General features: G+C 42.5%; 1 protein-coding gene across 7 annotated transcripts in view; it reads right to left on the bottom strand.

Moving 5' to 3' along the window:
- The window catches only part of TENM4 (teneurin transmembrane protein 4), a 971,473-nt gene that overhangs the window by 127,999 nt on the left and 822,514 nt on the right, over positions 1-20,960 (bottom strand). For 4 of the 7 annotated variants that reach the window (XM_075061790.1, XM_075061787.1, XM_075061789.1 and 1 more), the window contains one exon: positions 8,620-8,766. In XM_075061790.1, coding sequence (XP_074917891.1) covers positions 8,620-8,766 — 147 coding nt within the window. Of the gene's footprint in view, positions 1-8,619; positions 8,767-15,349; positions 15,377-20,960 lie in introns of all 7 variants that reach the window. The other 3 variants (XM_075061784.1, XM_075061786.1, XM_075061785.1) reach the window with 1 other exon arrangement.

Genomic DNA, 20,960 nt, shown 5'->3' with positions numbered 1-20,960 from the left:
CTAACATCAACAAGCAGAATGCAAATAACCTTCAGCTAGAGGTGTTATTATGTGTTTAAGCAAACTATGATGGGTGCTGCATGTGGAATACTGTGATGGAATATACAGGCCATGGGAGAGGAGAGAACAGTATTTACACAGACTGAATATTTCGGAGCATGACTCCTCTAGCCAGCAACCAAGAAAACAGAGTCTTTCATGCTGAGAGAGGGTACAAGTTCCTGATGAACCCTGATATTGGAAGAATACACATGATACAACCAAGGCCCCATCCTGCTCCCACTGAAGACAATGGAAATTTTACTGCAGACCTTCAATGGGAGCAGTGCCTAAGAAAAGCCTTTTGTAACATACTAAGCAACAAAAATCTGTTAGCCTTTCTAATGCAGTAAGGAGCATTCCCTTTGCCTGTACAAGAGTAAGAGGCACTCCTGTCTGTCCGTCACTCCATAGAATGACAGCATGATATTATCTGTTGCAATGATAATTATTTGCCCGGTAATGTTTTCAGATTTATTACTTGGACAGCAAAGAGATGGAGATTTTAACAGATGCACATCTGCGGCCAGAGTAAACACAGCTGATTATTCTTGCTGCTTCGCAGCTTCATACATTTTATGACCAGAAGGAACCATTATAATCATGTAGTCTGACCTCCTGCACAGCACAGGCCAAAGAAATTCACGCCTGTGTAGAAGGCCAGCACAAAGCTTACATCTCTGGGACTTATATAGCCAATAAGTTTTGAGCTGGAGCTCTGTGCTGAGCCGAATTTCACCTACAAGCACTAGTCAGTGTACACTTTGCTGCATCTTGTCCTATACTAGAATAATCTTGCAAAAATGGTGAGGAGTCAAAGAAAACTCAACACAAATGTAATAGAAAGATGGACAGGGGGGCTATTCCTTCCTGAGCAACCACTTCATTTTATTATTGTAACCTTTGTTCTTTCCCTTCCTCCCCACCTGCCCTATTTTTATTTTGTCTGTTTATGTCCTAAGTTAGATTCCAAACTCTTTGAGAACAGTACTAAGTCTTTACTTCCTTCTTTGAAATGCCCAGTACACATGTATGGGCTCAAAAGAATAATCAATCGCTATTTGTATTATAGCATAAGAACATAAGAACAGCCACACTGGGTCAGACCAAAGGTCCATTTAGCCCAGTACCCTGTCTTCTGACCGTGGCCAATGCCAGGTGCCCCAGAGGAAATGAACAGAACAGGTAATCATCAAGTGATCCAGGCCCTATCGCCCATTCCCAGCTTCTGGAAAACAGAGGCTAGGGACACTATCAGCATCTAGAATCTATGAAACAGCGAGAATAATAAGCTGCGTTAACTCCCTCCAGATGTACCTCTTTCAGAGGATCAGAGCCTCATTGTGGTAGGTGCTGTACAGGCAGGTTAGAAAAAAAGACAACCCATACTCCAGAGAGCTCACACTCTTGTTTATCACAGCACATGAATGAGACAGTGAAGTGGGATGGAAGGGGGAGGAGGGTTAACCGTAAATATTTGTTGCCAGGGTTGCTCTAACTGCCTATAATATGAAGATAATAATGAGGGTCACCCTGTCTAGCTATTCTTATCCTCCGATTTCCTCTTTGCGATGGAAGTGGTGGTGGTGAGGTCATATGAACATGGGACCTCTCCATTTCTTCAACTGAGGTTTGTCTAGAGAAGATGCATCCCTTCCTTTGCCTCATTCTGCCTCGCTACAGTGTCATTATGCCTTCCTTCTGAGGTAGAGACAAGTGCTGTTCTATGAATCTGCCAGCAAGAGGCATTTTGGTAAGGCCCAGCCATCAGATGTGAAGTGAGACAACCAAGGTCACTCCTAGATCGCCAATTCCCTGGCTTCAACCCAGCAGCTATGGAGATGGCTCAGTGACGTCCATTTCTGAGTCTCCTGATGTATGGATCCACATCACACTCGCACATTCCCCAAGATGACTGCCTAGTGCAAATGCTGCACAACGGCTGCTGTCCCACCCACCAGAGTGTCATAGGAGAAATGAACCCCCCTGAAAATATGAACTAGTGATTCAGCTCTCTTACTGGAGGGAAGGGTGACTAACAGCCCTCCTCAAAGACAAAGAAAGAAAAGCCAATAATTTATAACAAATCACAGTGTAACAGCTGTTAGATCTTTTCAGGGAAAGCTTGCCGTTTCCTCCTCTCTTTAGCAGTCTGTGGTTCTTCCAAGATGACCCTGTTGTCTGATTGGATGTGTTCGTGATGATAAGTGTTAATTTATGATGGCTGTTTTCCCAGGTGTGTTCCAATCTTAATACTTCCCTTAGCCTTTGTAAATTTAGCTAGCACATTACTGTATCATTTTTATGGGATCAGGGAATTGGAAAGTTCCCCTACCATGTCCAAGAGACAATATTCTTGTGCTATAAAAGCCTTGCATGCATTAAGTAAATGTTCTAGACAGCATGCAGGAAACAAAAAAATCTGAAATCACTAAGCACTGCAAAGCATCCATCACTTTGTTCACCTCCAACATATTTATTTTGGGATTCTGTCAGTTTCTTTACCCCCTTCCTTTAAAATCCTGGCATTATTTTCCCTTCTGGCCTTACATACTGCAAAAATACATTTAGTTCTCATACTAGCTTTCCAAAGAGAACACTTTCATCCTCAAAGTAAAACAGGGAGGATGGTAAAAAAAGGTGCCAGATTCCTCCTAGTGGAAGAGCATAAAGCACCTAAGTTCCTTTCTTCTGATTATTACATACTCTTCGGCCTGCCAACGGGCTTCCACACCCTCTGAAGAGGGCAAACAGAATGATCAACGGAGGAAGCTGGCCTAGCTCTGAAGTTGGTGGACCGTGGTGAAATCAATACAACAATGTATATTGCTGAGACCCTGGCTCTAGAATTTACATCTAAAGTGGGCAGACTGTTGGTGCATGAACTCTAGTATCTTGTGCCAGCAATGGCTCATTCCAGATGCCTCAGAGAAAGGCAAAAATGCAAAATGCAACAGCTCAATTGTTTGGTGCACTTTAGTTTAAAAAATTACTATGCTGACATGGCACCCCCACTGATATGGAGAAGACATTTGAGAAAAGAAGGTCAGCAGGCTGCCTCTGTGTGCTAAACCCTGGGATGGGCCTGGGTTACTTTAGCTGGAGGAGTATACTTTTAAAATGTCCTGCAGATTCCATAATCACTACAGAGTGCCTTTCAGATCTGTTTAAACCGAGAGCCCACACTAGTGTGCTTGAGACTTATGCAGGAGGCTCTGACACATTCATCTCTCATTCATATGAAGTTTGAGATATAATATTATAAATAAGATGTTATATTTACAGAATGTTCTTCGTCCCCTTTCTGCACTTTAAGTGTGCTACACTGGAATCACTTTGTCCACCATTCTCTGGATGAGAACACAATAGCTATTTAACACCCCACAGCCAGGCTGCATAATACTGTAAAACAAAGAAAAATTCTGTATGCAACTGAAATTGTGAGGGGAATGCCAGTAGGAAGATATAATCATCGAAGTAGGAATTAGGAAAGGAGAATGGGGAATAACAGCTCCTTACCAAAAATATTATGGGATCTTTAATGACCATAAATGGTCAGGACCTTGATTTTACCTCTTTCTTAACTGCATCTAATTGTCCCTTACTGGGAAACTGGTTAAATATTGACTCAAAAGACAACCACTTTCCAGATAATCCTTGAGGGGGCCATTTAGGGAACGAGAGTTAAAAAAAAAACAAAAAAACTGTCTGGGGATTTGTCCTGCATTGAGCAGGGGGTTGGACTAGATGATCTCCTGGGGTCCCTTCCAACCCTGATATTCTATGATTCTGTGATAACCGGCACCTCTACTTGCAGACCGTAGACTCCTCCTTTCCCAGGTACTGACCTAGCTTCCTCAGATAAATTCAGGACCAGTGATAAAGCCCTCAACGCAAAGTTAACATGTGAATTGGACAGAAATTTTGGCAAAAAGAAGATTTCTAGCTTAATATTGATAGTTCTCCTAAGAACTCAGGGCACTGGAAGATGCTTAGACAATAAAATTGCTCAACTAGTCAAACATTTCTAAAGCTCCAGCTGTTAATACAGAGTGATTCGTGAAGGGGGAAAGCTTCCCCAAAATAGATTGCTGATGCAGTTTTCCTCACATGCAACATGTCTGCGAGTTGAGTAGGATATTCCCCCAGATTCAACCCCTGACAGAGGTGATTGCTGGTAGGAAATCTATTTTCCAGGAAGGTAATAGGACCTATATTCTCCCTTAAGGCACAAGGTTTTACGAGGGCCTTTAAATCAACTTCCAGGTCCTATCATGGGGCAATTAGTTTCCTTGGCCACTTAAGGCTTCCAGGTCTGCACTGTTATAAGCACGTGGCTACTTTGCACGTGGGTTTGCAGCAGAGCGGCCAGTGTCTGAACTCCTGATATAGAGAGGTTATGTAACACAGAACAATGGCAAGAGAGTCATTCTAGGATCTTCCTGTCTGTGCACATTTTTAGAAAACTTCTGCAGTTTGATGTAAGAAATTTTGTGACTCCTTTGGTGCAGCCTGCAAAACCCTTGTAACCTGAACTGCTCTAGATTGTTAAAGGTGAATCATTTTCTGCTGTTTTCCCTGTAATGACCTTGGAATAAATGTCAACTCTGGTGTAAAACCTGATGGAATGCCACCGAAATGTAACTGAAAGCAGGATTAGACCCACCGTGTTACAACAGTACTGCCAGGCCAGCCAATGACACATTTTTCTTGGGATTTTTCCTGGCAATATCACTGTTCTAAATGGGACAGGTTTCAGAGTAGTAGCTGTGTTAGTCTGTATCTGCATGTTCTCTGTATGTTTAAATATCTTCTTGCTGTATGTTTCATTCTATGCATCCGATGAAGTGGGGCTATAGCCCACGAACGTTTATGCTCCAATAAATTTGTTAGTCTCTAAGGTGCCACAAGTACTCCTGTTCTTTTTTCTAAACGGGACAAAGATTCTCCTTCACTGAGAGCATCTCTTACTCCTGCCACAGCTTGTCACTGCTTCTCTGGTGCCAAACAGCCTTCCCCTTTACTGACGAGTTTCTGTTACCTGTCTCCCATGGAGTCTGACTTCCCCAGGACCTGAAGACATTTTTTTCACTCCAGCTCCCATTACAGTAAGACATTTCCAGTGGCAGTGTTCTGCATGGTACCACTGCATTAGAACCAGCTGAATGGTGAACTCGGGCAGAATGAAACACCACTTACTGTGAACAGGAGTCACAATTCTCGTATGAGAAACTTCTGCATATACAGAAGCTATTCTGGGAACAAAAGGGTGAGATTTAAAAAACAAAAACATTTAGATGCCTAATTCCCATTGATTTCAATGGGAGTTAGGCACAAAATACCTTCAAAAATATGACCCAAACTGACTCTTGGTTTAAACACATGCACAGATGAATATTTAAAGGATAGACTGAAATTAGCCCTCTACTGGCACGTGCAGAAAGGCGGAAATAAACCACTCTAGTCCTTGCACCCCAACAGAACATAAGAACAGTCATACTGGGTCAGACCAATGGTCCATCTAGCCCAGTATCCTGACTTCTGACAGTGGCAAATGCCAGGTGCTTCAGAGGGAATGAACAGGCAATTATTGAGTGATCCTTCCCCTGTCATCCATTCCCACTTTCTGGCAATTAAAGGCTAGGGACACATCCCTGACCAGCTTGGTTAATAGCTGTAGATGGACCTATCCTACAGGAACTTATCTAATTCTTTTTTTAACCCAGTTGTAGTTTTGGCCTTCACAACATCCCCCGGCAATGAGTTCCACAGGTTGACTGTGTGTCGTGTGAAGTACTACTTCATGTTGTTCGTTTTAAACCTGCTGCCTATTAATTTAATTGAGTGACCCCTGGTTTTTGTGTTATGTGAAGGGGTAAATAATACTTCCTTATTCGCTTTCTCCACACCGTTCATGATAATATAGACCTCTATCATATCCCCCCTTCGTCATCTCTTTTCCAAGCTGAAAAGTCCCAGTCTTTTTAATCTCGCATCATATGGAAGTTGTTCCATACTCCTAATCATTTCTGTTGTCCTTCTTTGTACCCTTTCCAATTCTAATACACCTCTACCTCGATATAACGCTGTCCTTGGGAGCCAAAAAATCTTACCGCATTATAGGTAAAACCGTGTTATATTGAACCTGCTTTGATCCACTGGAGTGTGCAGCCCCGCTCCGCCTCCCCGGAGCGCTGCTTTACCGCTTTATATCCAAATTCGTGTTATATCGGGTGGCGTTATATCGAGGTAGCGGTGTATATCTTTTTTGAGATGGGGCAACCAGATCTGCACGCAGTATTCAGGGTGTGAGTGTACCATGGATTCATACAGTGGCATTATGATATTTTCTGTCTTATCTATCCCTGTCCTAATGGTTCCTAACATTCTGTTTGCTTTTTTGACTGCCGCTGCACATTGAGTGGATGTGGTCAGAGAACTATCCACCAATGACTCCAAGATCTCTGTCTTGAGAGGTAACAGCTAATTTAGACCCCATCCTTTTATACGTATAGTTGGGATTATGTTTTCCAATGTACATTACTTTGCATTTATCAACACTGAATTTCATCTGCCATTTTGTTGCCCAGTTTTGTGAGGTCCCTTTGTAATTCTTCGCAGTCTGCTTTGGAATTAACTATCTCAAGTAGTTTTTTACAGTCTGCATATTTTGCTATCTCACTGTTTTACCCCTTTTCCCAGATCATTTATGAGCACTAATGCTATCCTTCCTGTAGGAGACAGGGCTCTGGCACCCCTACACTCTGGGTGCCAGCGCATTGTGCTCCCTGAAAGGGTGAAGCAGAGGCTACTCTGGCCCATGCTCCTGCAGTGTGTTTGGGGGCCAGTCTGATTGCCTAAGGCACAATCCCCCTAGTAGATCCCACAGGGGTGGTGCAGGTCTCACTGCTGCTGATCGGGACTGCAGAGCAGCAAGCCTTTAGCGTGAGCGACTGAACACCTTTTCCCAGTTATCTTGCTGTACAGAGCAGAAGCTGGTTTTTCAAGTAACAGGTTTAAACACCATGGGTCAGATCTATCACTCTGGCTGCTTTGCACCATCCCAGCAATGTAGCAGGAAAGCTGGCAGATCTAGCACCGAAGATCTCACTGCATGGGGCCACTGTCATAGTGTCTATGCCACCCTCTCTCCCGACTCTTGGTGCAGGGGGTGTCTTCAAGCTAGTGATCTCCAGCTGTCCACAGGATGAGGGACGGTACTTATCACAGGATAAACACAGCACTCACCTTTTGCTTCTCCAGTCTACATCTGTTGCTTTGTTGGCTGACAAGGTAATCAACAGTTCCTTTGAAATGGATAACCCAATGAGTCACCACATAAGAAGTGAACACCTCAGACCATGGAATCTCTGACTATATCCCCACAGAGCCAGAGTTTGAATACAGTCTTTTTGATATGTTTATGGGCTTCATTTGCTCTGGGCTAGATTACCGCTGAGATTTTTTTTGCCCTCTCTCCAAGAAATGACAGTTTTTTTTCACAGAAGTTAGGATTATGCTTGGATATATTTACCATATTTTTACACATGTGGTGTGGTGAACTTTATTGGTGCCTTGTGTCAGCTGTAAATAGAAAGAACTAATACAGTGGTATTTGGTTTCACCAGAGGGAATAAGCGTCCTTTGTTCTACAGCTTGTACTCTTTGTATGGGGCTCTGGGTCGTCCCCCTCGCCCCCCAACATCTTTCTAAGGGGACAATTTGGTCCATTTGCCCTGCCAGATGTACAAAGGCATTTTAAATATTCGATCAGAAGCCTGGTCCCTGTGAAGTCAATAATCACAGGGTTAGCCTTTAAAAAAAAAACAACCATACGGTTCTTGTTAATACGATAAAACAAGACACGTGCAAAACGCAGTCTGCATTTCACAGTCTGGGTCCTGGCCCAGACTGTGGTTAACAGAGCTTTTTGCTGAGTGACAACAAAACAAATTATGCAGTCTCCATTATGCCTCAAATTTAATATCTCATCTCCAGCCCTCTAATTCAAACCTTCACACTGTTCCAAGGTTTCCTTTGTAATGAGATAACTCTGAACATTAACTCTGCATTACGCTGAGCTATTATTCTCATGCCTGACTCATTATGTATAGAACTGGAATCAATAAAACGTGGACTGAGAGGGACTGGGTGGTTTGGGGATCAGCTAGTTAAGCCTCTAGGTTGCGGCTTCACATCCATTCCAGGTGAGTAAGGACTCTTAGTGGCAGTCTCAGGAGAAAGGCCAGGTTTCAAACAGACAGGGAAACTCACCCCTCTGTGTCATGGCTCAGGCACAAAGATGGAGTGGGGTGGAGGGAAGCCTGCACTGCCACTGACTGTGCTGTGCCTATTCTGAGGATAAACAAACCTAAGACCCCTGCACCCAATTAATTCAATTTAAATTAATATAAAATATGGCAGAATTAGTCTGGCAAAGTTCACTGCATATTCTCCATCAGCTGTCAAGAACAAGGATCTTCTGCACCCTAGAGTCCTCCCAGCTGGCTCTAGGCCTTGCTAAGAGAAGCAGTGTAAGGCTTTGCGAAGCCTGATAAATCACATACACTTTCGTCCTACCTCCATCGTTGTCTTTTCCATCGCTGCATGCTGTCTCCATGGACGTATCACAGCCCGCTCCTCTCCAGCCCAGCTGGCAGACACAGTGCCAGCCATTCGTGTCCAGAGTGCATCTGCCATTGCCATTACACAGTCCAGGGCAACCCTCTGCAAAGCAAACAATCACACATTCTAATGCACTGGAAGGTGTTCAGAGGACTAGGGACATAGAAAGACAACCTGGAAACGTAGCTGGGGAACCTCTTAAAACAGCTTTTTTCTTTGCTTCTACTTATCTCTCCTCTCCCATTTAAAAGGTTTCCTGCTTCTTTTGCCATCTGGGATCAGTGGGGACAGTAGAATAAGAGAAGGGATTACATTCAAGCTTTGGTGACTACAGATTACGGCTCCCCACTTCTACCACAATGCTGGATTTCTGGGGTGGGGATGCAGTCTACTTTCCTGATTCTCTAGCAGCGCATGCAGCAATCCACCCTACACTCTGGGTTGCCTTGCAAGAGCAGGGCTTGGAGTAACCCAAACTCCATGGCGGGTTAGAGTTCTCAGCACCGCCTGGGAGGCAGTGGGCTCTGGAAGGTACAGCCATGAATCTCAGTCTGGTAAGCTGGCACAGTAAATTGGTCAAGATCACACATGCCAGTAGCAGAGCCAGGAATGAACCTAGGCCTCCTGAGCCCCACTTTACTGTTCTCTCCAATGGGCCACACTGCCTCTACATATGTATGCATATATATATGTACAGATCTGTCTGTGAAGAGAGACTACATGATGGTGAGATGTACTGTGCAGAGTTTATCGACATGACTTTGGGATGACTGCATTGTTCCCAAGAGACAGGGCCATGACTGAGTTATATAAGTCATCCCATACAAATGCTGGTAGAGCATTCCTAGCACACCACACTCTCATGTACTTTGCATAGGTTCCAGAAGCGACATTTCAGTTTGTAAGGTCTGTTTTATAGAGATTTAAAAACTTTTACTGAAACCATTTTTTCTGTCCATCTGCTTTCAAAGGCAGCTGCCTTACTTTGCATGGGTCCAACTGAACAAGCAACAGAGGAGGCCAGGAAAACTCTTTAAAAATGACCTTTTTATATTTACACACACACATGTAGTATGTCATTTCTTTAAAGTGTGTGTGTGTGTATGTTATTACAGGCAGAACTGGCAGCTCTGTCTATAGTCAAGGCTGCTTGACGTGTCCCATTATATAGCCTTGTCTTCAGCAGCTTGTAACTTTGCCAAACTTTAGACATTTGAGCTGAAATTTTCCATGCCCAATGTGTCTCAGATTGATTTTTTTTTTAAGTTTCAGCTAAAAAGGTTCAGCAATTTCCAAGAACAAGATTAGCAACAAAATATGTTGTTTGCCCATGTAAAAAAAAAATCTTACTATAGTCTCATTGACAAACTCTAGTGTTCCCATGCTTTGGAGCACTGACTTGAAATTTGGCAGGGGGTCATCCTGGTGTCAGAGCTGTGGATTTTGCCGTCACCATGAAAATCTGCTCAAATTTGTCCAAGTTATAAGGCTCTAAGAAAAAAAACCCCACATTTTGCACATGCTCAGTAAAGTCCACCAGCTAAATTTCCCAGAGATTCTGCCTCATTAAGCATGCTCCATCCCCCTTACAGCTGCTATGTGTCAACCGGACTTCATATGCTGCATCCACTCACAGCAACTGCACATGCTCCATCCTAAGGGTGGAGAAGCAGAACAAGAATTTCCCTGCAGAAGGGGAGAGACAAACGCCAGAAGAGGGAGAGAGAGAGAGAGAGAGAGTGAGTGTGTGTGTGTGTGTGTGAGAGAGAGAGAGAGAGAGAGAAAGAGAAAAGTGTCATAGAAACGCTATGGGAAATTAATAATTCTGTATTCAGTGCAGGGCTTGGATCCTGCACAGTAAACAACAAATGGGCCCACACACTGAACAATGAGGATAAAAAGAAATAGTGAATAACTGCTCATTCAGTGCGTACAGTCTATCCTGTGCACTGAATGAGGCAGGGGTCCTGAAGAAAAAACATATGATCATGTAATTAAACCTTAATTCTGTCATTTCTTTACTCCTGAGAGCTTGACTTTGCAACCTTAAAATTCTTTTAACCATCTTTTGGATGTAATTTCCTACATGTTTATATATATATATATATATATATATATATATATATAAAACCTATTTTACATCAACTTGAATGGATTTTCACGGCTCCCACTGAACCTTGTTCAGTTGAATCCAAGGAAACCATGACAAGTGGCTTGGAAAGAAGATGGATAGAAAACCTCACCCCAGTAAAGTGTGTGTATGTGTGTGATATACACACTGTCAGTACTCAAAGGTATAGTATCTTGGGCCTTTCCAGGGCCAGGAGCAAGTGCTATATGTTCCATTGGGAAGCTGGGAATCTCCCTTTCCCAGTGGGATAAAGCTCCTCTTCCTAGCCCTGCCAAACTGTAAGATTTCAGACACTAAGGTTGTGAGGTTTTAACATACTGAAATGGGAGTAGAAGAGTGAATCCTCTCCATCCTTAGACACAGGTCAGGAGGCAAAATTTAGGGGTGAAGGAAGAAACATTTGTCTCTCAGTTTGGCTTAAAAAAGACCCCACTGGGGCTGCTTGCCAGGACTCAGAAATCTGGAATGTTGGACTAGCACCCAGAGGAGATGTCTTGGTGGGCAGAGGGCAGGCAAGGTGCATAATAAATCCTATTTATAATGTATCTCTGCAGGGTATGATGTGGCTATGGTCACCATGCCATGGATATGAATACCCACAGTATTATGCATTCCACAATAGCTCTGCATGGTAAAGAACGCCAAGAAATGACAACGCAAGTGAACCTTTCCATAAAACCTATGTACTAAAGGCACAAGATCATCTGATGTTTGAGAAGCACTTCCGACTACCAACAGTGCTGGAATATACATATGCTGTATACTCTCCTCAGATCCAGGCCACCATGTTTCGCAAGCTCTGTGATCGCTGATGGTTGGTGCTTTTGCCTGCTAGTTTTTATTAACTGAAATTTGGGTGGGAGAGGGAATTTAAAAACTGAATGGGCCTTTAGGAAAAAAAAAACCTTTAAGGACCTATTTCTGTTGTTCCTAAATCTGTGGAGATCTCACTGAGTCAATGGGAGCTTTACCTGAGTAGGTAGTGCAAGACTGGGTCCTATGGGGGTTTCTAATTGAAACCACTTGCAGATGTTGCTATAAAAACTGGTCTTAAGAGAAAAGGGGAGGCAGCTTTGCCCATCCATGGGGACTTCAAGCATACCGTGCAAAAAGCAGCCTAGATCAGGAGTACACTGGAAAAAAAGAGACTTGTTTCAACTAGACAAAAATGAATGTCATACTATCACAGGGATGTTCACCAGAACTAGCAAGAGATTACCCTGCCATTTGAAGATTGGTAGCCAGAATAACATCCTGTTAATGATCTGAAAAATTAAGGCCCCCTAATTAGTCTCAATTATAAACTAAGTGTTGTTGGGACTTCCTTGAAGTTAAGCCTCATTGCCATATAAAATTGGGCTTAAGGGATGAGACTTACTCAGGTTTGATCTTCAAGTAGTGCCAGGAGAATTAATTTATTCTTTTCTTTGTCTTTCCTTTATCAGGCTGTAAAAAAGGCACTGATGCACCTCCTGATGTGTCTCACCAGACCTGGTGGAGTTCTGAATCCAGGTGGCCGCAGCTGGATGCAACTCCGAGGAATGCAACCAGTAGTTGCAAACAAGAATAATAACTTTAAAGTTATCTAGAAAAGTTCTGTGTGCTCCAAGGGAAAGCAAATTATTAACAGATCTCTCCATACAATGAGAATATAGTAAAATGTTTTGAAAACCACTTAACCAATGGGTCAGCAGAGTGATCCTACTAAGAGAGGGATGAAGGAGCCCAAAATCAGATGGTTCCTAGTATATTAAGGCTTAATCTTACTTGTCTCACTCATACTAATCTCACTCACTCACCCATACTAATTGGGCAACTAAGGCAAGTAGGATTCGGCAAGCGACTACCCCGGGAGCTGTGAATTCAGCACTTCCCAACTTGGGTGCATAGAGTTATGCACCAAAATAAGTGAACTGATTTTCAGAAGACCTGAATTCTCAACAAAATTCACTGACTTCAAAGGGAGATGTGGATGTGCAGCACCTTTGAATATCAGACCATTTATTTAGGGGCCTTACTACGGATTTAGGTGATTAACTTTTCGGATTAGAGTTATTCACCACTAACCAGGTATGAATTATCCTGAGTGATATTATCTGTTCCAGTGTCATTTAGGATATAGGGAAACTCTCTCAAACAAGGAGAAATTTCCAAACAGAATGAACTTTTAGGGAGACCACTATTGATTTTGACAACACGATTTTAGTCTGAAGGGCTCAATGCCAGTAATAAGATGAACTGATTTTAGTACAGCCCTTTGTTAGCAAAGAGCTTCTTGGTTTTAACCATGTTGAAGTTTGCTCCTGAAATTTGCTCTCTCGCTTTGAAACAAGAGGAGGCCTAGTCTAGAGCCTCGACTGACCCACTGGTTTACATTAAAACAGCAGGAAAGCCAGCAGTCAATCCTACTCAACCTCAGTAAGCCAGGACTGCTGGGGAGGGATTTCAACTAGGAACATGTTAATAATTAAGAAAGCCAAAATGGCATGAGAAACGTAATTCTGAAAATTGCACACGGTGCATTTAGCCAAGTAAAAATAACGTATGTTGAAAGATTCAGCTATTGCTAATCCTTCCAAAGGAGGGAATGCAATGTAAATGGCAAGTGAATGGTTTATTCATAATATGTTGCTTAACCCGTTACTCACTTCAAAAATCAGTAAGTACAATGTGCCTTTATTCCTAGCAATCAGAATCAGTCAAAAGGCTGTACAGAGCAAGAGGGTATATTTGTAGAAGATATTTTAAAAAATGGGACAGTGCGGGGGGCTACTCATTACCTCAGGTCCCTGAATCTCAAGGAGAGAGGCTCTGCAAGATGATTTTTCATCTTCTGTTACCCCTTGGTGCTTATCTGCTACCCTTTGATCCAGTCGTCCCCAGTGCAAATGGAGATGAAAGGAAGAAATCTTGAGAGTATTTGAAATGCAAAGCACTGACATGTACAACATTAGCAAGAGGTTCTGATCACACCTAGTGCTGACCTATATACTCTTTTAAGAATGCCACCACTGCTACTCCATAAAGGAAGTCAAGGAGTCCCATTCCTTAATCTAACAAAGACCCTCTATTTTTTTTTAGTTTAAAGCAAGTCAAGAGTGTTTCATTGACCCTTGCAATTAGAGAAAATTAACTGTCACTGAATAGATAGTCAATCTAAAGCCATAGATTCAGGAACAGATACTGCACATGGGTGCTGCTCTCTCACGAAAGGAATAATCAGTTGTTGAAACTACTGACATTTCCTTATCATTAATATGTGGCTGGCCACTCAGAGACTTTCCCTATTTGTGGTTCTACTTGAACATGCACTTTAAAATCAAATGAAGCAGGAACAGATGCCAGGTCATAAATTTATCTGGAGAAGTGCAGCTGTCAGGACCACCATGTTTCTTGTCACACACTTAAAGCCTACAGATAGAGCCTTCATTTTAACATTCACAGGACCAAAATTTTGGCATGTTCTCCTCCTAATGGTTGGTTACCATTTCTGATTGCTTAAAATCATAAAGGGTCTTGAAGTCTAAATTTAGTGGGAGAAAGAGCTTTCCTTGAGCTGGTTTTTTGCTTTTTGGTTTGTTGTTTTAAATGGTAAACTGACTGTTCTGTGTGGTATTAGTAGCCACCTAGAAAGACATTTGTGTCCAACTCAATCACATTTATTGTCCGTTTGTTATACTTATCTGGGAAATGTTCATTGTCTCGGCATCTTATATAGTTATTGCACATTTTGGGACCGCAGTCAATATTTCTAATTAAAAGTCAATTTGGCTGCTACAGCTACAATTTCATAAATTAAATCAGATAATGAATTGCAGCTCTGAGATAGGAACAACTGAGTGTTTTGAACATGGAAATTTGGTGTGAAAAACAATTGCACTGGTTTCCTAACAGTATCACTCCGTTTTCTTCTGATTGACACCAAGATGAGATCAGAATCAGGCCCCAGACTTGTTTCACCAATAGAAACAGACATGTAGGACCAGACATTCAGCTGGCGTAAATCAATACAACTCCATTAACTTTAATGGAATTTTACTAATTTACACAACTGGAGGATCTGGCCCAAAGACCATAGTATTTTCATATAAAGAAAAATATCTCCCCTTAAGCACCCCCGGGAAGATTTCTCACCTAAAGATCAAAACCTAGAGACTTCATACAGAAAACACACTCACCTGCTTGTTACCATAGGGATCATATACATTTAATAAAACAAACGCTGCGTAGCGCACCTGCTGTATTGCAGACATGTTTTTTTTCCTCCTGACTTTGATTACCTGGCTGGGTGGGGTGGGGATGAGAGATGTTGTGGAGGGGAGGGAGAGAGGAAGGGAACACTGATATAATGTTAACACAAGATCACAGCATCTACAAAGGATGACGCTCCAAACACATTTCCTACTGAAATGACTGGAACGTTCACCCTTCCAAGTATTAATGAAAGATTTGTGACAATGAGTAAAAGATGCAACCTCAAGACAGCATGTTCACGGTGCATATTTTTAAAAAAAACACAAAGACAACAGGAAAAAAGAGGAAGGAAGACCATACCTTTCACTACCTTATCCAGATAGTGAGCTTGGGAGATAAAAGACAGGACATTTAAGGTAGGATTGAATAAGTGCAATACAGCTTACTATGAGATTGTGCAGGTGCAAAGAAAGGCACAGGAAAGTTTGCTATGATAGTAAAAGAAAAAACTTTTATTGTGGGGAAAAGAGAAAGAAGGAAAGGGTGGAACAAAACTATTCTCAATCAAAGAACTGAGGAAGGCTGTGTTCAGTCATCCATTTCGTCTGGTTGCAGGGATTCAATAAGCTCAGCAAGAGAAACAGGCAGGTAAAAATAAATGGCAGAACATTGTAAGGTTCTGATCGCTTGCAACAACCCACCTCTGCGATAGGAAAAACAGCGTCTTTCTAAAATTCTTCCACCTTGCCTAACAGTATCACATTTTCTTAACAAAAATGCCTTGTTCCCCTGTGGCCTTATTGGAACTGGAAAGTATTTTACTTTTGGATCTCCTTCATGATAACATATTGCATTTATACAGCCCAAGACTTTCATTTGCTTTCGAAAATTAAACTAACTTCACCACAGCTCTGCAAGGAAGTCAAGTATTAATACACCCAATGTAAGGAGAGATAAAGTGAAGTACAGAGAGGTTGTGGAGGCATACAGGACAGTCGTGTGCCCAATTCTCATTGCAAGTCAACAGGAGTCGAGTGCCTTTAAAACTGCTACCTAATCGGTCTGCCCAAGGTCACACAAGAAGTCAGTGGCAGAGGAAAAAATAGAAGACAGAAATCATGACTTGCAGCTCTCTACTCTAGCCAGCAGACCATACTCCTCTTAACATCAGCTGATCTCTGTTTAAAAAAGATGCTTGGGGCTATTTTCTGCTTCTCTCTCTTTTGCTCCCTCCCTCAAATACTTCACTCCCACACTGTTGTTAAGTAAGCGCTGTTAAATGTTATTTCTCCAGTTCTAGCACTATTCCTAAGCTCCCTGTGATCTTGCTCTCAGAGGAGTCCTTGCACCCTAAGGGGGAGTTTCTCATTTCAGATCGGTTCATGGAGACTACCCAAGTAGAGGGTCACAAACCTTTAGCAGGATTCCCCCCCCCACACACACACACTTTGGATCTAGAATCCTGTGAGTGTAGTGAGTCAGTTGAAGCACAAGCCCACTTTTGTAAGTGAGCTAAGAGGGCCTTAATTCCCAGAGTTAGACACCAACGGACTGAGGTTCACAAATCACTCTGACATAGAAGGATTGAATACATGCAGCAAAGCTTTGCTTACAAGCCTGGATAGCTGCAGACGTCCAGGAATACGCGATTCTGGTTTAAAAATTCAGAGTGGCCCAACATACAAAATCTTGGCCAAAGTTTTGCCTCCCAGTTGAAATTTTCAGATGTGAAAATGTTTACAGGGGAAAAAAATTGAGGGAGTTGCCAGGCCTGCTATACCAATTATTTGCAAATGTTACCTTTCAACTTAGATGGTTTGAAGAACAATGCAGCCTCATATGAGAATATCCTGTATGTGGCCTCAAACTTATGGCACGCTAGTAGATTCAAAAATAAATATTTTTCCCTGAACTCATATCTTTCCCACGCATGTCTCATTGGCTCACCTGTGGGCACTCCTTTGGAAAGGTGCAAAGGGACTCTGTACAACGGACATGCAGAATGAGCTTAGGAAAGGGTTTTGGCCTGCTCCTGTTCTGCCTTTCACCCGAGAAAATCAGGTACAGTGTCAATGAAGTCACTGGAGTTAAAGTGGTCTAACATAAATGTAAGTGAGAGGGCAGAATGCAGCCCTTATGTGCTTAGCAAGTAGTGATAACATGAGTTTATGCCATAGTAATACTGACAAAGGCCGTGTCAGCCCTTGAAGCTGACCCATGTTTGGCATCCAGTGCCAATTACAATTCCCCACCTTATCCAGGGCCAACCTGTGTTTAAAGCTGATGCAGAAAGCATATTGGAACGAGGAATCAAACACACCTGTGCAGTGGGTGCTGACCTTGGCTTGATCCTCTCCATGGAAAACATCACAGTGTGTTCAGTCATGAGACTGGTTGTCAAACAGCTCAGTTTCTACTGCAGATAGGGCCAAATACTCTACCATGCTCAGACATCTGAACACCTATAGTTCTGGTCTGACAGTAGCCTAGAAGTTTTACCCCATAGAGAACAGAACGCTGGCTTAATGTGTCTTGTTTGGAGTCCAGCTACTCAAGTAGAAACTGAAAGGCACTGATTACAGCCCAGACTATTCAGATTGTGTGTGATTATTTATGCAAAAGCATTGATGAAAGCCTAACCAAAAGGATAGATTTCTAAAAATCAGGAGTTTCTCTAGGACAGACAAAACAAGGCCTGATTTTGTCATTAGCAACAGCCCATGTTGGGAAGAATAACATGTTTGTCTGTCTAGATATCCATTGTGGCACCCATCCCCATAAAATCTCACTGCTATGGAGGGACCATGCAGCATTCAGGTGGTCTCAGCCAAAATTACGGAGGGTAGCATGTGCTCCTTTTCCTTCCCACACTGCTTATCTCTGCTGGCTGGTACTGAGAAGGGACCATCTCCCCACCAGCTATGGAGAATCTAGAGTTGACTGTGGCACTACAGTCTTGTGTTCAGAGCCCACAAGGACTGTGTCTATACCTAACTCCAGTATAGGGGTGGCAACTGGGTGGAAGACTCCTTGTGCCTGCTCCTCCACATAGGGTGACCAGACAGCAAGTGTGACAAATCGGGACACGGAGTGGTGGTGATATAAGAGGAGCCTATATATGAAAAAGACCCAAAAAGCAGGACATCTGGTCACCCTACCTCCACATGTGCACCTAGGAAGGGTAATACACAATCTGCACCAAAGTCCCCAGTATCATGTACTTGTAAACAGCTTCACAGAGGAATTCACATCGAGGATGAAATTTGAGTCCCCTGTGTAAAGTCCAAGCAGGGTGACCAGATGTCCCGATTTTATAGGGACAGTCCCGATTTTTGGGTCTTTTTCTTATATAGGTTCCTATTACCCCCCACCCTCTGTCCCAGTTTTTCTCATCTGCTGTCTGGTCACCCTAAGTCCCAGTTGCCTTTCCCTAGAACCTTTCCATTGCATCACAGAGGCAGGATGCAGAGCAATGATAACACTCAAGTACTATAGCCAATGGGTGTGGTTCATTATACCTCTTATGCAAAGTTTGTCGCTAGGTTCCCATGGATCCATGCAATTTCTGGACTCACCAGCAACAACCTGGTCACATCATGTAGTCCACTCATGGATCACCCCTAATCAATCTATGGAGTGGCCCAATGCAGAGCCAAGCTACAATTTGGCCCTTTGGAGGCAGGGAGAGGGATTTCACCTTTAAACTCAGGTTCTGCTAGAAAGCCCAGTGGTCTCTGAGGCTGGCAGATGAGTGGTGGAGCCTAATAAAACAAAATTTAATTGTTGCTACTTTACTTGGGCCAAAGGAAATGTTCTAACGTGGTGGAGACTCCACCAAGTGAGGGCTGCATTGTGTATGTTCCTCAGTTTCTGTTTTAAGAATTCAGAGTAAATAAATTAAGCAATTCTGCAGGATTTAAAGTTCCCTGCAGTTATATAACCAACTTTATGTTCCACCCTCTTGCCTGAATGAAGGAAGGTTGCTGAATTAGGATGATGAACACAAGCTTCTGCATCAATTTCCTGGTTGGGAATTAACTGAGGTTATGCTAATGAAATCTCAGAAAGTGAGCAATCAAGCTACTATACTTGGTAACGTAACTCTTTGTATGAGCAAACAAAATTAATCCACTGGGATCACAGTTCCCTGGTAGTATGAGAAAGTGCTTCCTATTCCTTCCTTCCCAGTAAACGAGAAAATAAAAGGAGTTCTTACTCTCATATGTGCTCAACAGGAAATGGAAGGAGAAACTTCCTTTACTTGTATCATCCATTTCTACCACTGTTACCTGCACGCATGGCAATACTATTAAAGAATTACTTCAGCAATGGGGTTTTATGCTTCTCATTGCTAACGCAGGCTGGGCAACGACACAGACATATACGGGAGTACTGTCAACAGAACAAGTTGCCATGCAGGGAAATTACACAAGGACAAGGGGAATGCTTACCACACACTTAATGTAATTCCAAGTCAATGTCCTTTCATCTGTGCCAATATTACTAGCTTATTACTCCTTCACACACCATTCAGTTTCCTTGGATATTTATGACTTTGTCAAATCTCCGTTATATTCTATACAATTACCAATGAATATTCTGTAGGAAATATGGTTTACAGCTTCAGAGGTATGAGTACAAATTTGTTGTTAAACCACAGTGTCTGGAGGGTGGGGGGGCGGAAGGAAACTGAATAACTTCTGCATTCAAAATAAGGGATGGTTCCTAAAGCCCAGACAGCACTGCAGTGGGAATGTAGTACTGTATGAAAGTACAGTGGGTGCCATTAAAATCTCGATGCTTGCTGCATTGCGGTGTTTGCCTTTGCCATGATAATGTAGACTCCCTATTCTAAGAATGAGGAGTGCTGCAAACAATATGGTCACTTTAATGAGTGTGAAAGGTAAAACCCGTTTGAAAGCAATCTCGGGATGTCAGCTGCAGATTGAAATATCACACATATTCTTTGTATTACTACAAAGAAATCTCTATTTTGTTTTTACATCAGCATTAATAGAATGAGATCCACTGTATGAACTGGGTACTCCTGCGTATGAATACAGCCCAAATCAAATTCTCCTCTGGATTTAGGACATTTCCCTAAATGTTAGTATTTTCCCCAAGGATAATGATGAATTTTTGTTGCTATCCATCACCTCAAAGTTTACAGTCTGGTGAAAAGAGTGCCGCAAATAGAACTATGAAACAATATTACACAACCGCAGTGTCCCAATTAACACGATTGCTTTCCTATCAGTTTAAAGTCATTTGTGAGAGGGATTTTCACCCATTGGTAATGGGAACAGCTGAAGCTGTTAGGTACACGGAAGAGAAAACAGAATGTAATTTCTAATGAGTGGCGGGGAGTTTTTGAGTGCCAGACTTTTTTTATTAGGGATGTCTGTGAAGACCATAATGTGGTAGAGGGACATTAGCCAGAACTGAGCCACAAACATGGTTTGTTGCATTATTCCTATTGCTGGAATTAAAGCATTTGTGATTATGCTTTAGTTACTGACTATCTTTGTATGTGTGAATGGTGCCCAGGCTCATAACTTGAATGCTTAGCTATGTTGATAAATGAATCCAAGAATAACTGATAAAAAACAGAGGGCCAAATTCTGCACTTAGTGACACTAGTGTAAATCTGCAGTGACTTCTTGGGCATCAGCTGAGCTATGCCAGATCCACGCTGGTATCACTGAGACCCATTAGTGAATTCTAAGTGTAGGCTGGATACTACTAATGTTAGTGATCGTGTGATGTAGACAGGTTGTGTAGGCAACTCCACTGAACTGGGATCAAATGGGCAACGTTGTGATACTCAGCGAGAAGAAAAGGTGCAGCAGGGAGTAAACTTAACTCAGATGAAGAGGCAGCGTAAATCTGAACCACTTTATTAATGAGCACACAGATGTCTTAAGGCAGGGACAGTGCCACTTTCTATAATGTTAAGCACATTGATGGCACC

This window comes from Chelonoidis abingdonii, chromosome 1 (assembly GCF_003597395.2).
Source record: "Chelonoidis abingdonii isolate Lonesome George chromosome 1, CheloAbing_2.0, whole genome shotgun sequence".
In the NCBI taxonomy this organism is placed as follows: domain Eukaryota; kingdom Metazoa; phylum Chordata; order Testudines; family Testudinidae; genus Chelonoidis; species Chelonoidis abingdonii.
This window is presented reverse-complemented; position numbering and strand designations above follow the sequence as displayed.